This window comes from Oncorhynchus masou, chromosome 6 (assembly GCF_036934945.1).
Source record: "Oncorhynchus masou masou isolate Uvic2021 chromosome 6, UVic_Omas_1.1, whole genome shotgun sequence".
Lineage (NCBI taxonomy): Eukaryota > Metazoa > Chordata > Actinopteri > Salmoniformes > Salmonidae > Oncorhynchus > Oncorhynchus masou.
This window is the reverse complement of record NC_088217.1, coordinates 56,600,070-56,616,492: the sequence shown is the minus strand read 5'-3', so window position 1 is coordinate 56,616,492 and position 16,423 is coordinate 56,600,070. Positions and strand designations below refer to the sequence as shown.

General features: G+C 42.1%; 1 protein-coding gene across 1 annotated transcript in view; it reads left to right on the top strand.

Annotated features, from left to right (window-relative positions):
* The window catches only part of LOC135542326 (R3H domain-containing protein 2-like), an 82,931-nt gene that overhangs the window by 46,446 nt on the left and 20,062 nt on the right, over positions 1–16,423 (top strand). Inside the window, 8 exon segments of the mRNA XM_064969207.1 lie at positions 332–539; positions 946–1,024; positions 1,483–1,542; positions 7,914–8,054; positions 8,252–8,360; positions 8,665–8,760; positions 9,189–9,220; positions 10,315–10,368. Coding sequence (XP_064825279.1) covers positions 332–539; positions 946–1,024; positions 1,483–1,542; positions 7,914–8,054; positions 8,252–8,360; positions 8,665–8,760; positions 9,189–9,220; positions 10,315–10,368 — 779 coding nt within the window.

Here is a 16,423-nt window from a genome sequence, read left to right as displayed (position 1 = left end):
CTACACCTTCCTGCAACGTCACAGTTTATGCCTGATATGATTTCTCTCCACAGAAACGGCGCATTGAGCACACAAAAAAACACAAAGTAAATGGTTTTCATATAATTGAGCTGACGTAAATAAACTGACATTTCAGCTTAAATCGCTCAGCACTGCCGGCATGCAGCTTTTTTTTCTCACGTCAGTTAACTTTTACCTACTTTACACTACTTTACACTACAACATTTAACATATGTTTAAAAATATTTACAGTGTGCAATGTTGTTTGGTCTATTTGTATCTAAGGACCAAAGTACTTTAAGTTTCTCCTATCTGGTTGTATGTATGATAGTCCAATGCCAAGCTGAAGCTGGTGAGGAGCCTGGCGGTGTGTGAGGAGTCATCAGGTCCGTTCTGTACTGACGGACCTCCAGACCAGGACGTCATCCAGCTGCACATCAGCTGCCCATCAGACAAGGAGGAGGAGAAGTCCTCTAAGGATGAGTATGAGAACGAGGAGAAGAACAAGGACAAGACTCCACGCAAGATGCTTTCACGAGGTAAGCTGCCTACCTGAGGGGAGAAATGGTTGTCCTTACAATGAATATCAGTTCAGGAGTTAGGGTTTTTAAATGTAGCGCTGAAGAGGGATATGCAGGGAGTGATTTTATTATTATTAGGGAGAGTGTGTGTAAAAAAAGATCAGAAATAACACACTGTGAGCCAAGCAACTCTGACCGTGTGCGTGCACACGAGCATAATGTATACCCTTGCGTGGTGTGTTTGTGCGTAGCAGAAAATAGTTGAAACATAGTGGAAACAATCCTCTAAGTGCATTTTGAAACACACCCTCTCTGACTCCTCTGACGCTTTGTGTGTGTGTAGATGCTCATAATTGCATGTGTGCGGTTTGTAGATGGTGTGTGTGTGTGTGGTGTCATTTTTTTCTGTCTCTTTCCCCTCCAGACTCCAGCCAGGAGTACACAGACTCCACCGGCATCGACGTGCACGAGTTCCTGGTCAACACACTGAAAAATAACCCCAGGTAACACACATACACACACTTAAAAACAACCTGAGGCAGAGGAACCTTATCGATCTCCTATCACAGCCACATCACTAAATGGTATCTAGATGTAGTCTGTTGCCATATGAGCCTGCAGGTCCCCCTAGTAATGGAAATGGATTGAGAAATTCTGTTCTAAGGGCCGAATCGCAACAAGTTTTTTCCACAAATCTATCATCAATGCATGACTGAAGTGAAAATCCAAGTTACGTGCACAGATCTCAAGTTGGGTTCCGGCTGTAAGCGAATGCTGCTGCAGTTGTAGTAATCCTGCGGTGGTCTGGACGCTACAGTAGCTGCCCAGCCTCAGTCAGGACAGCTTGCTGGAGTATTCACTGCGGTGAATGGAGCCTTTGCTCTTTGTATGAGTAGTTGCCACGTTCTCTGTCTCGCTCTCTCTCTGTCTCCCTCACTCTCCCTCTCTTTCTCTCCAACAGGGATCGAATGATGCTGCTGAAACTAGAACAAGATATCCTGGAGTTTATTAATGACGACGAGTGAGACACATTTCCTATATATATATATATATATATATATATATATATATAGTACACTAAAGTAGTACTCTAGATAGGGAAGAGATTGCCATTTGGGATGCATACACATTCTCTACTACAACTCGACTCACTCTACTTACATTTTTAGCTTTCTATGTCTCCGTCACAGTATTTTTAGATGGTAAATTGTACTGTAGTTGGTATATCAGCCTGGAAATCTGTGTCCTCCTGTCGATTGGATGGTATACAGGGTTGGAAATTAACACCCGCCAAATGCTGGGAGATTTGGTCATTGGAGGGTAAGAATGTATATTTTACCAGCCACATTGGTAGCTGGTCGCACAGACCATTTGGGAACATTGTTTATTTTTTTAAATCTAAATGCCGCATGTAGAAGAAGTTGGTCAAATTGACAAGGAAGGCTACTAAAATGTGACTTTGTCCTCGTGTTTCATGGCCAGTTATATTGTTTTGTTCACACGCTAGGTGGTTGTTCAATGCCACTAGGAAGAGGGATTTCTTTCATCAGAGACAAGCGAGTACCCAAGTTACCATGGTAACTGCTCATCCTTTAAGGGGGCAGCTTTACATTTTTGGTCTCACCTAAGGTTTGAGCATGGATCACTCCTAAAAACTGTTATTCATGAACTTTTAGTAATTTCTTATCATTAAAATGTCTTTTTTTTAAATGTCTTTATCATTACTTTTGTTCTCCAATATGTATTTGTGTGCTGCTACATTTCTACTCAGGAGTACATCGTGAACTCCAGCGTGGTGCCCTGGGGACGGATTCACGAAACCTTAAGAACAAATTTCTTAACGTCCATTTTTTCCCTAAACTATAGACAAAGTTGCTATTTCTCAATAAAGTTATTGGAAATGTTCTTAATTTTTTCCCTATATTTCTGCCTAAGAGTATACGCAAGAAATTGGATTCTTGAAAATAATGTTTTAGATTTCTTCTTGGAAATGTACTTAAAACCTCTTGATACTACCCATCCCGGGTCCGGGAGCATAATCATCAACGGACACTAATTAGCATAACGCAACGGACATAAATATTACTAGAAAGTATTTCTATTCATGAAATCACAAGTGAAAAATATTGAAACACAGCTTAGCCTTTTGTTAATCACCCTGTCATCTCAGATTTTGAAAATATGCTTTACAGCCAAAGCAAGACAAACATTTGTGTAAGTTTATCGATAGCCTAGCATAGCATTATGACTAGCTAGCAGCAGGCAACCTGGTCACAAAAATCAGAAAAGCAATCAAATTAAATGGTTTACCTTTGATGAGCTTCGGATGTTTTCACTCACGAGACTCCCAGTTAGATAGCAAATGTTCCTTTTTCCCCAAAATATTATTTTTGTAGGCGAAATAGCTCCGTTTGTTCTTCACGTTTGGCTGAGAAATCGACCGGAAATTGCGGTCACTACAACACCGATTTTTTTTTTTCAAAATATCAGTCCTGCAATATCAGTTCTGTTATACTCACAGACAATATTTTTAGTTTTGGAAACTTTAGTGTTTTCTATCCTAAGCTGTCAATTATATGCATATTATAGCATCTTGTCCTGACAAAATACTTCCGGCGCCGACAGAGATGGCCGCCTCGCTTCGCGTTCCAAGAAAACTATGCAGTTTTTTTACGTGTTATTTCTTACATTAGTACCCCAGGTCATCTTAGGTCTCATTACATACAGTCGAGAAGAACTACTGAATATAAGATCAGCGTCAACTCACCATCAGTACGACCAAGAATATGTTTTTCGCGACGCGGATCCTGTGTTCTGCCTTACAAACAGGACAACGGAATGGATCGCATGCAGCGACCCAAAAAAACGACTCCGAAAAAGAGTGAAACGAGGCGGTCTTCTGGTCAGACTCCGGAGACGGGCACACCGTGCACCACTCCCTAGCATTCTTCTTGCCAATGTCTAGTCTCTTGACAACAAGGTTGATGAAATCCAAAGCATTCCAGAGGGACATCAGAGACTGTAACGTTCTGTGCTTCACGGAAACATGGCTCACTGGAGAGACGCTATCCGAAGCGGTGCAGCCAACGGGTTTCTCCACGCATCGCGCCGACAGAAACAAACACCTTTCTGGTAAGAAGAGGGGTGGGGGCGTATGCCTTATGGCTAACGAAACATGGTGCGATGAAAGAAACATACAGGAACTCAAATCCTTCTGTTCACCTGATTTAGAATTCCTCACAATCAAATGTAGACCGCATTATCTACCAAGAGAATTCTCTTCGATTATAATCACAGCCGTATATATCCCCCCCAAGCAGACACATCGATGGCTCTGAACGAACTTTATTTAACTCTTTGCAAACTGGAAACCATTTATCCGGAGGCTGCATTCATTGTAGCTGGGGATTTTAACAAGGCTAATCTGAAAACAAGACTCCCTAAATTTTATCAGCATATCGATTGCGCAACCAGGGGTGGAATAACCTTGGATCACTGTTACTCTAACTTCCGCGACGCATATAAGGCCCTGCCCCGCCCCCCTTTCGGAAAAGCTGACCACGACTCCATTTTGCTGATCCCTGCCTACAGACAGAAACTTAAACAAGAAGCTCCCACGCTGAGGTCTGTCCAACGCTGGTCCGACCAAGCTGACTCCACACTCCAAGACTGCTTCCATCACGTGGACTGGGACATGTTTCGTATTGCGTCAGATAACAACATTGACGAATACGCTGATTCGGTGTGCGAGTTCATTAGAACGTGCGTTGAAGATGTTGTTCCCATAGCAACGATTAAAACATTCCCTAACCAGAAACCGTGGATTGATGGCAGCATTCGCGTGAAACTGAAAGCGCGAACCACTGCTTTTAATCAGGGCAAGGTGTCTGGTAACATGACCGAATACAAACAGTGCAGCTATTCCTTCCGCAAGGCTATCAAACAACCTAAGCGTCAATAGAGAGACAAAGTAGAATCTCAGTTCAACGGCTCAGACACAAGAGGCATGTGGCAGGGTCTACAGTCAATCACGGACTACAGGAAGAAATCCAGCCCAGTCACGGACCAGGATGTCTTGCTCCCAGGCAGACTAAATAACTTTTTTGCCCGCTTTGAGGACAATACAGTGCCACTGACACGGCCTGCAACGGAAACATGCGGTCTCTCCTTCACTGCAGCCGAGGTGAGTAAAACATTTAAACGTGTTAACCCTCGCAAGGCTGCAGGCCCAGACGGCATCCCCAGCCGCGCCCTCAGAGCATGCGCAGACCAGCTGGCTGGTGTGTTTACGGACATATTCAATCAATCCCTATACCAGTCTGCTGTTCCCACATGCTTCAAGAGGGCCACCATTGTTCCCGTTCCCAAGAAGGCTAAGGTAACTGAGCTAAACGACTACCGCCCCGTAGCACTCACTTCGGTCATCATGAAGTGCTTTGAGAGACTAGTCAAGGACCATATCACCTCCACCCTACCTGACACCCTAGACCCACTCCAATTTGCTTACCGCCCAAATAGGTCCACAGACGATGCAATCTCAACCACACTGCACACTGCCCTAACCCATCTGGACAAGAGGAATACCTATGTGAGTGCTGTTCATCGACTACAGCTCGGCATTCAACACCATAGTACCCTCCAAGCTCGTCATCAAGCTCGAGACCCTGGGTCTCGACCCCGCCCTGTGCAACTGGGTACTGGACTTCCTGACGGGCCTCCCCCAGGTGGTGAGGGTAGGTAACAACATCTCCTCCCCGCTGATCCTCAACACTGGGGCCACACAAGGGTGCGTTCTGAGCCCTCTCCTGTACTCCCTGTTCACCCACGACTGCATGGCCACGCACGCCTCCAACTCAATCATCAAGTTTGCGGACGACACAACAGTGGTAGGCTTGATTACCAACAACGACTAGACGGCCTACAGGGAGGAGGTGAGGGCCCTCGGAGTGTGGTGTCAGGAAAATAACCTCACACTCAACGTCAACAAAACTAAGGAGATGATTGTGGACTTCAGGAAACAGCAGAGGGAACACCCCCCTATCCACATCGATGAAACAGTAGTGGAGAGAGTAGCAAGTTTTAAGTTCCTCGGCATACACATCACAGACAAACTGAATTGGTCCACTCACACAGACAGCATCGTGAAGAAGGCGCAGCAGCGCCTCTTCAACCTCAGGAGGCTGAAGAAATTCGGCTTGTCACCAAAAGCACTCACACACTTCTACAGATGCACAATCGAGAGCATCCTGGCGGGCTGTATCACCACCTGGTACGGCAACTGCTCCACCCTCAACCGTAAGGCTCTCCAGAGGGTAGTGAGGTCTGCACAACGCATCACCGGGGGCAAACTACCTGCCCTCCAGGACACCTACACCACCCGATGTTACAGGAAGGCCATAAAAATCATCAAGGACATCAACCACCCGAGCCACTGCCTGTTCACCCCGCTATCATCCAGAAGGCGAGGTCAGTACAGGTGCATCAAAGCTGGGACCGAGAGACTGAAAAACAGCTTCTATCTCAAGGCCATCAGACTGTTAAACAGCCACCACTAAAATTGAGTGGCTGCTGCCAACACACTGACACTGACTCAACTCCAGCCACTTTAATAATGGGAATTGATGGGAAATGATGTAAATATATCACTAGCCACTTTAAACAATGCTACCTTATATAATGTTTACATACCCTACATTATTCATCTCATATGCATACGTATATACTGTACTCTATATCATCGACTGTATCCTTATGTAATACATGTATCACTAGCCACTTTAACTATGCCACTTTATTTACATACTCATCTCATATGTATATACTGTACTCGATACCATCTACTGTATCTTGCCTATGCTGCTCTGTACCATCACTCATTCATATATCCTTATGTACATATTCTTTATCCCCTTACACTGTGTATAAGACAGTAGTTTAGGAATTGTTAGTTAGATTACTTGTTGGTTATTACTGCATTGTCAGAACTAGATGCACAAGCATTTCGCTACACTCACATTAACATCTGCTAACCATGGGTATGTGACAAATAAAATTTGATTTGATTTACTTTCGGGACGTTATTTTTCCAAAAATGAAAATAGTGCCCCCTAGATTCAAGAGGTTAACTTTAGGGCAGCTAAACCCTTGTCTTGAGACGAATGGATACTTTTGTAACCATTAACATTTTTTTGCGTCACAGACAGTTGGCTACCGGGTATTTAAATACAGCAAAAAAACAAATTAAATGCACATTATCTAGCTAGCTAGTAATTAACAATATTCTAGACGTGTTTAATAGCTTGCGCTATCTCGTCAATTTGCAAATAAACACTTGGCTAACTCAGCTTACGACGTTAACGTTAGCTATGTTGGCTATGAAATTGTTACATGTTAGCTAACTTACTTACAGGTCGCGCAGTCTCTCTACCACCGTCTCTCCTATCATGGAAATCACCTTCTCCAGATGCTCCACATTAATTGTCTCTCAGGTTCCTTCTTCTTAGCTACCGACTTCTTTTTTACGGCGTCACTGTCCCTTGCCATACCCCGGAATGCAGAGTCAGACTCGGCCAATCTCACCCATCCTCTCTTTTTGGTCAGCAACCTTTCCCTGGCTGCTATTTCCTCCACCGTCACTTCAAGCTCTTGTTTGCTGAAGTTTTTATTGCGCTTTCCTTGATTATCCACTTGACTTTGATATAGCTCGTCTGATGCCTAATGTGTGAAAAATAACAATCCTATCATCCGCCACATAGGCTTATTTATTGGTTTCAAGCACGTCACAAATGTCAATGCCACATAAGATATTTACAAAGTTCCTAAGAAAATTTGAGGAACTGCATTTACAAAATATCTTATGAACCTCTTATTTTTTTCTTTAAAATACTTCATATATTTGTTCTGAAAAAATGTTTTGTGAATCCGGACCCTGAACTTTTGTGCACTTTGTTTATTCTTGAAATTCAGTTGTAGAACTAAATGATCTAAATTATTTATTTGTACCCCATTTCCTAGTATTACTAGTAATACATTTATTGTTTTAGAAAAATAGAAAGCACGGTCATCTGGATTTTTTTATATATATAATATATAATGACCTGTATTGCGGAAACCCTATTTTGGCAGGTAAAGAATCTTGAATGGCTGGTGGACCAAAATGTTTATTTACCACACAGATGGTGTCTTTACTCTCATCTCGAGTTTATTTAGTCTTTTTTACCATTTTATCTAAGAAAGATGTATAGAGACGTGTAGAGACACTGTACTTCCACAAGGGTATCATTACTTGACTGATAGGTTGGTGTCCATCACAGATATCCTATTAAATTAGTTATAATATGTAGTTAATATAATATGTAGTTCTATGGTGTCATCTTCTCCTTTCCCATCCAGCAACCAGTACAAGAAGTTCCCCCAGATGACATCGTACCACCGCATGCTGCTGCACCGTGTAGCTGCCTACTTTGGCATGGACCACAACGTAGACCAGACTGGCAAGGCCGTCATCATCAACAAGACTGGCAACACACGCATGTAAGTGGGAGGATGGTAGAAGTTAGAAGACCATGAGTGGAACTTAAATGGCAATGAATAGAAGTTGGAGGACAATTAGTAGAACATAGAAGGAAATGAATAGAAGTCAGAGGTCAATTAGTAGAACTTTGTAAGACAAAGAAACAAATAAATTCCATATTCCGACCAAGAGTTGCTGAATATGTTTTCTTCTTCAGCCCAGATCAGAGGTTCTCCGAGCACATCAAAGATGAAAGGAATTTGGACTTCCAGAAGAAGTTTATCCTCAAGAGGGACGATGTTAGTATGGACAAGGATGATAATCAGGTGATGATAGACACTTCTTCAAGTGTAGCTTTGTATAATGTAGTGATTTTAAAATATTTTAATCATTTTTAAAAGTATTTCTTGCTCTCTTTAGCTTTGTTGATCTTTCTACAACACGAGATATGAGAAGGCTGAATATCATATCCCATTGACTTTAGTATTGATAACAAATTGTTGAATAATAAATTGCATGTTTTACCTCACACTTACTGTATGTGAGGTAAAAGATGCTCTGAAGAGTATTCAGTGAATACCACTTCTGTCCAATGAGGTTGCTGATCCCGCCCCTCTTGTCCAATCGCAGATCCGTGTGCCGCTGCAGGATGGGCGGCGCAGCAAGTCAATAGAAGAGAGGGAGGAGGAGTATCAGAGGGTACGAGACCGGATCTTCGCCCGAGAAGTAAGTGGTGGGGCACACTCAACAGTGGAGATGGGTAGTTGGACTAACTTGTTAACTTGTCCCCCCTGTCTGTTCCACTAACCATTCCTCCCATTGTATAAACTAACAGCTAATTGTATTAACTTATGGGTGGAGAGAGAACGACTTACTTCATACAGTAGAGTCTATTCAGGTGGAATAGAATTAGACGGCAGAGTAATAAGTGAAGTTAATATTTTTGGAGGTCGTGAGTGAACCTTAGGTAACCTTAGCTTATACAGTACTTGACAGAATTGGCATGAGTCAGTTTTCACTGTCTAGGCAGTTACTTTAAATGAGAATATGTTCTCAATAAACTACCCGGTCCAATTATTGCTAATAAATAAATATAGTTTTGGGATCGACTAGCTGTAGCTATTCGTAATGTACAGGTGTCTCTTCCTTTTCAGTCCTCTCAAAATGGATACATCAACGACAACAGGTAAGCTCACAGTAACAGTACAGTATGCATCACAATGGACAACTTCATGTTGGCGTTAATCCCCAGCCAGTTTAGTCCCCTAGGTGGGTAGGAGAAGTAGTCATGGGGTGGCCTGGTCACATCAGGGCTCCTAACCCTGTTCCAACTCCCCTGGCACCATCAAACTATGCCACCAAGTTACATTTAGGTGTATTTCAAGACATCAAAGTTCACATGCAATGATGCTGGCAATATAATCATGCTGGCAGTACGTTGAAGTTTCACGGACCAGGGTTAGGTTTTGTTGAGTTGGAATTAATGATGTGTATAAACCCTGGATTGCTGATGCTATGTATTGGCCATTGAGAGGCTTTGAAGCAACCAGTCGGCCATATTGGCACTCCCCAGTAGGTAACAGTCCTCCACAGGAACGAAAGGAATTTTATAGTATTTCAATTAAATGTTACAAGACAAAATTAAAGGTATTTTAGATATTTTGTTGTAGTGGGGACATTAACATTAGTGATCTCTAAAAATGATACTTTAATGACATTTTTTAAATATTTTATTGCTAGCTCACATAATATATTTTAATAGTCTGCATTAAGGTGTCTGTAATAGAATAAATGTTGCAAAAATGAATTTAGACATTAATAAATTTAATAATATAATATTAATATTAATTAATATAACTTCCTAAATATTTTTTACAACGGTGGGGGAGTTCCAAGATGGGCACCATGGTAGCTTCAACACAGCGCTCCCTATCAGTCATCTAGTGTATAATTTATTGGTTGGAATGTGGGGTGAATTGATATTCATGTGTAGCTGAGAATATATTCCAAACAAATAAGTACAGCTTTCAACCCCTCTCCCTTTCTGATAGAGATGAACGATTATTAAACAGATGTACTGAGAGAAGAAAAGAAGTATGATAACTTTGTTCCTTGTTTTGAGCGGTCTACATTTTTGCTCTGTGTGCATTATTTCTCTGTTCTGGGGGTTAGATACAGTGCAGCACTGTTACCTAACAACCTACCTACCTGGCCCCCTCTCCTATACCCACCCACTAACACCCGGCCTTGCCTTTCTCTCCTTCCACTATCACCCAACAGACTTTCCACTGAAGGCTACTCCTCTAGCTCTCAAAAGAGGAGACAGATCTTTAGGTACTGACACAACCTGGTGATGTGTGACTAGTAGCCTGTGATTGTGTTGTCATGCCCATCTACCCTCTATCTAGTGGTGATTTTATGACTGACTGGGTGCGTCCGGAATGGCACCTTATTTCCTATGTAGTGAACTACTTTTTGACCAGAGACCTATGGACTCTGGTCAAAAGTAGTGGACAATAAAGGTCATAGGGTGCCATTTCGGACGCATCCACCGGGTGTTCTTGCTTGGCGTGGGGTTGGCACTGTGAGGTCCACTGCATGGCTGCTTTGTGGTTGGTTTTTCTGGGAGTGGGTACTACTTATTTATCTACCTGTCATCACCACTACTACATCATTTATAGTACTGTAGTACTGCATTGCATCCCCCTATTTTTTGTTGTTGATTTGGTGGTTGTTAATCTGGTTTGGTTTTGTAACCCCTTCATCTTTGCTCTACTACTTGCACAGAAGTTGTCTCTACTACTACTGTCTGGTATCCTAAGGAGAGATCTCTCTGTGCTTGGTTGTGATCTGCAGCAGTGAAACAATCATACTGAAAAGTCTTTAGCCGACTAAGCTCAGTAAAGTTTAAAAAGGGATTTGAGGTAGGTTGTAATTAGTTCCATAGACATTTGTGAAAGGAAGTTTGACTCTTTTTACTGACTCAGATCTTTTCACGTCGTTCAGTCAAAAAGAATGACTCTTCAACTCATTTTGTTAATTTGATTCAGTAATGGCCAGAGCTCGCAGGACCCCTACCGGCGAAAGACGAACTAAAAACTCTGAAATACTTATGATTCTACAAGCCTCTCGTTCACTATAGCGGGCTTATTGGAGCTGTTGTTTGTGACTGAGACACAAAAGTGTGCTTTAAACAATGTACTGTACAAATATTGTTTCTTGAAATGAGGTCTAGTTGTGGCACAACCGGCATAGATTGTAAACAACTTTTGGCGGAATGACTTGACTGCCGCGAACAGCAGGTGTTCTTAATGTTTGGTATTCTCAATGTAGTTATGGTCTGATTTTCCAGAGGGAGGGCCTTGAATGCGTTTCTGTGTGTGGAGTTAGGGTGATGTTTCCCTGCATTAAAATCACAGACTCTGGATGTGCATTTTCTTGTTTGCCTATGGCCCTATACAGCTCGTTGAGTGCGGTCTTAGTGCCAGCATTGATTTGTGGTGGTAAATGAGCAGCTATAGTATAAACATGTATATTAACTCTCTTGGTAAATAGTATGGTCTGCAGCTTATCATGAGGTATTACAACAACAAAAAACTTCAGTCTTCCTTAATTAACATTAGAGATCGTGCACTAGCTGTTGTTAACAAAGAGGCACACCCCTCCCTTCGTCTTACCCGAGTCTGCCATCTGGTCTTGATGCATAGAAAAACCAGCAAGATGTATACTGAACAAAAATGTAAACGGAACATTCATTGATTTTACTGAGGTACAGTTCATATGAGGGAATCAGTCATTTGAAATAAATTAATTATGCCCTAATCTATGATTTTCACATTTACTTGGAATACAGATATGCATCTGTTGGGCGTACGGCCAAATTGATAAATTAACATTCAATTATTTGGCAACAGCTCTGTTGGACATTCCTGAAGTCAGCATGCCAATTGCACGCTCCTGTGGCATTGTGTTGTGACACAACTGCACATTTGAATGGCCTTTTATTGTCCCCAGCACAAGGTGCACCTGTGTAATGATCCCGCCGTTTAATCAGCTTCTTGATATGCCACATCTGTCAAGTGGATGGATTATCTTGGCAAAGGAGAAACAGGGATGTTAACAAATTTGTGCACAAAATTTGAGAGTTACGCTTTTTGTGCATATGGATAATTTCCGGGATATTTTATTTCAGCTCATGAAACATGGGACCAACACTTTACATGTTGCGTTTATATTTTTGCTCAATGTAAATGATCCATGTCCTCGTTCAGCCATGACTCTTGTCCCGTTGATAGGGTAGTCTCGAATGGAGCTCATCCTGTTTTTCTCCAGTGACTGCATGCTTGTCAATTGAACAGAGGGCAACGGCGGTCTATTTTGTCAGCCGGTAATTGTCAAGCAAATTACTGCCGATCTCACGATAATTGACCTTTAATTAACATACACGTTTAGCATCTAATGGCTTCCATGCGTAACCTACAAGCCACTGAAGCAAAAGTTTTGTAACATCTACATTTTAAAAAGTAAAAAAAATCTGTTTATAGCCTATATCTTCACAATAAATGCATTATTTATTTTAGACAGGTCTAAAGAAACACGATATGAAGAAAATGTAGTCTCTTTCAGAAGAACAGAATAGCATACTCTGAGTCTTTGTTAGGTCCTGATCTGGCTGTGCCATATGGATGTGGGCTGCACTCATATTTTATAGTATGAAGAATACAATTGAACAAAGCTTAATAAAAAATAAAGGATATTTTCTCCAAACGATTTGAGGGCTTGCGGCTATTCTGTGTTGAGCGGTTAACAAAGAAATAGGTACTCCTATATGCTTAATTTAAAGTTATTACTGTTACTTTAGTTGTGATACAAATGTTGGGCTATATGTTTAGATTTAAAAAAAAAAATACATTTCAGGCTGCATTATGTGACTAATGATGATTTGAAAAAAAGTTGTATGAAAGGCTTGAGCCCTGCTTGGTTTTTGTGCAGGCTGTACACACTTCATCAGTCTCTCATTTACAATTTCACAAGCACTTAATAATGCCTCAAATTTCCCAGCGGCATCCCCTTTGTGTGGCCGTAATGCCCCCTAAAAGAATCCATACCTTTTGTGGCCATTGTGCCCTTGGGCTGAATAAAACTTTAATTCCCTTCTGTCTGTGTGCTCTGACATACCTCTCACTCACATGGCTGTCCATCATGTGATCGGATCTTTCTCACAGGCTACAAGTGAAGACGAGACACATTGGGGACACAACTGCGCACATCCTTATCCAATTCCGAGGTGCCCAATGATGATATTGGAAGAACTGTCCACATACTTTTCGTCAGCCAACAAGATGAGTAGGCCTAACGAACATCAAAAGCACTAGCCTATGTCAATCAACTATCCCCCATAATACAAAATTTGACCTATTCTGTGCGAGAAATAAATATTCCAAACGTAGTCTGGGACAGTTTGTGGGATGTGATAGATTAATACAACCACAGTTTTATCTCTTCATTCATAGACTCAATTATGGACACTCTTACTGACAGTTGTGGCTGCTTGGTCGTTATGTATTATTGCCTCTACCCTCTTGCCCTTTGTGCTGTTGTCTGTGCCCGATAATGTTTGTGCCATGTTTTGTGCTGTTGCCATGTTGTGTTGCTACCATGCTGTGTCGTCGTAGGTCTCTCCTTGTGTAGTGTTGTGGTCTCTCATCGTGATGTGTGTTTTTGTCCTATTTTTATTTGTTTATTTTTTTATCCCAGCCCTCGTCCCCGTAGGAGGTCTTATGGTATGCCGTCATTGTAAATAAGAATTTGTTCTTAACTGACTTGCCTAGTTAAATAAAATATCAAATAATAGCACGGGGAAAAAATGATACGCAATGATAAACTATTCGGCTATTTCTTCACATAAGCGCAGCAATGAGCACATAAGCTTGACTGTTCCATCAGCGGGAAAACACCATTATCAAAAGTGACCACAAATGCGATTATGCATGTAATGCTTTTATTATAAAGGTGTGTTTTTATGGTGAAAAACATCTTGTCCAAACTTGAAACTCACACGCTGCTTATGTATGCCAGTTAGGCTCTACACCCATTGTAAAGCGGATTAATGTGCTTCGTTTTAAGATTTTTTGGGGGGGGCCATTTTAGTTGTTATACAAACCTTATCAAAACATATAGGCCTATGGGCTAGGCTTCATGAGGTGTGGGACTGATTTTAAAAAGTCACCAAAAATGTATGCTTTCTTTCCTTACACTGGGCATTATTCACAAGTGATATTATATAAATCACAGGTGATGGGCTAATATTGTCACCCATCAGACTATTCTTGATTTAATCTGGGCTCTACATACACAACATAGAATGTGTCTAATTTGTTTTAATTTAGAATGGACCATTAACATGCAGCTGTATCAGTAAGGGGTAGAAGGGGGGGGGGGGACATGTCATCTATGCACTTAAATAACAAATGGAGGACGCTTTTCCTGTGGTCCATTTTATGCCAGCCAAGTAGGCAATACTCCTGTTGTAAAGACGAGCAATGTGCTTAATACTAGGAAAGTTGATAAATATAGTAGGCCTAGCCTATAGATAGCTGATGGGATCTTCTTTCTAATAGAGGCCATCAGTTTTCTCACGTAATTTCAGTCTATAGAAATGTTGTGCAACATGGGCTCTCATGAAGTGTTCGATTAGATTTTTGCCCACATTTGCATTGACGTCAGAGTGATTAGAGGGACAATAGTGCTGAGTACCAGGCATTTAGCAAGTTTACTAATGACCATCAGCGGTTTCAGAGCTTGGAGAAGGCTAATTACTGTGACTAAACATCATGTGGAATTTGACTTCTTTCATGACTCGTGACCGCCGGTGTGGCGGTAAATGCGGTCACCGTAACAGCCCTGGTCTGGAGTAAAGCAGAACATCCAGAGCTGCAGACTCGTTGAAGTAGACATTTTCATCCCAAATCAAGGTTGGTGATCCCTGTTCCGATGTCCAGAAGCTGTTTTAGGTTATAGGAAATGATGGCAGAGACAAAGTTAAAATCCGCTTTAGGATCCCTCAGTCATTTCTCAAAATATCTGGCACAGACGAGTTTAGCAGACTTGGCCGTTTTGCCTGCCTGTGATGTCTTGTGGTGGTATAGCTTGTTATTGTTCTGTGGATATTTCCCTCCAATAGGGTACCACAGTATGTGCAGTCATCGCACCCCACTGTATTTCAGTTGAGTTGAATTTTCTATTGTTAGTCAAAAATCCAAGCATTTGTTGTCAGCATTTGAGGTGATGAGTCTGAATACTCAAACACTGTCATCACGGTACTGTCCCGAACTTGCATTTGTCAAACTTGATTGAGATGCAATAAAATCCATATTAGATTAAGATGAAGTAAGAAAAAGTAAGCCGTAGGATGTAAACATAGCGACAGTGAGCCGATATTGGGGTAGGACAGTAGGTTATGACAAGTTGATAGCGTCCTGGTTGTCGTTGGATGCATTCTAATAATGCCAAGTGTGATTGATCATCTTGGCAGCAGCGCTCATCCAGGGTGACAGCACCTTATGAATATTGCAGCAAGACGGTGTGTTTCTATCATAGACATTAAGACCCGGTAGATGGTGATAGCGCTGACATATTCCTATGGGGAAACTCCCGACGGCGCATGGTGGTGGAAGAATTTGAAGCGCGCCATATTGATGAGTGGGGCTGAATGGCACCAGGAAAAGCACTAAGGATCACGCCGAACGGGTGATGGAGGCCAAAACTAGCAAAGGATCATTGTCGATGTAGTAGTTTTCATCCTGGTCTGAGAGAGATCCTTGATGTCTATGGCATGAGGGCGTGAGCCTCCTCGTAGCTTGCCGGCCCGCGATTGGTCGGTGTCAGCACGTGGAACTTTGTGACGACGAATGTAGTAGTCACAATGGATCGCTATTTAATTCAAATAGGCGTCGCTAGGTTGCTACACAGTAGCCGACCAGCAGCGCTTGTGACTTCACGCTTCAGACCGCACCCGGGGAGGCCTGGTGTGTGTGTGTATGTATGTATGTATGTATGTGTGTGTGTGTGTGTGTGTGTGTGTGTGTGTGTGTGTGTGTGTGTGTGTGTGTGTGTGTGTGTGTAGGCGTGTTTTGTCCATTGGCCTTATTGTATTTGTAGTGGTGTGTCAGGTGTGAGTTATGGACCTTGTCTCACACCCTCATTCTGCTGTCCTTATGTCTTCTTCTTGTCCTTTTTTCTTTCACCTTGGTGTTGATTGGATAAAGCATCAGTCACCTGCATGTGGTTCTCTGTGTTGGTTTTTGTTGTGTGTGTGTGCTGGTTGGGGGAGGGTGCACTACAGTGTGTGGTGGCAACTGTGTGGTTTGTTGCCTGAATTTTGGTTTCA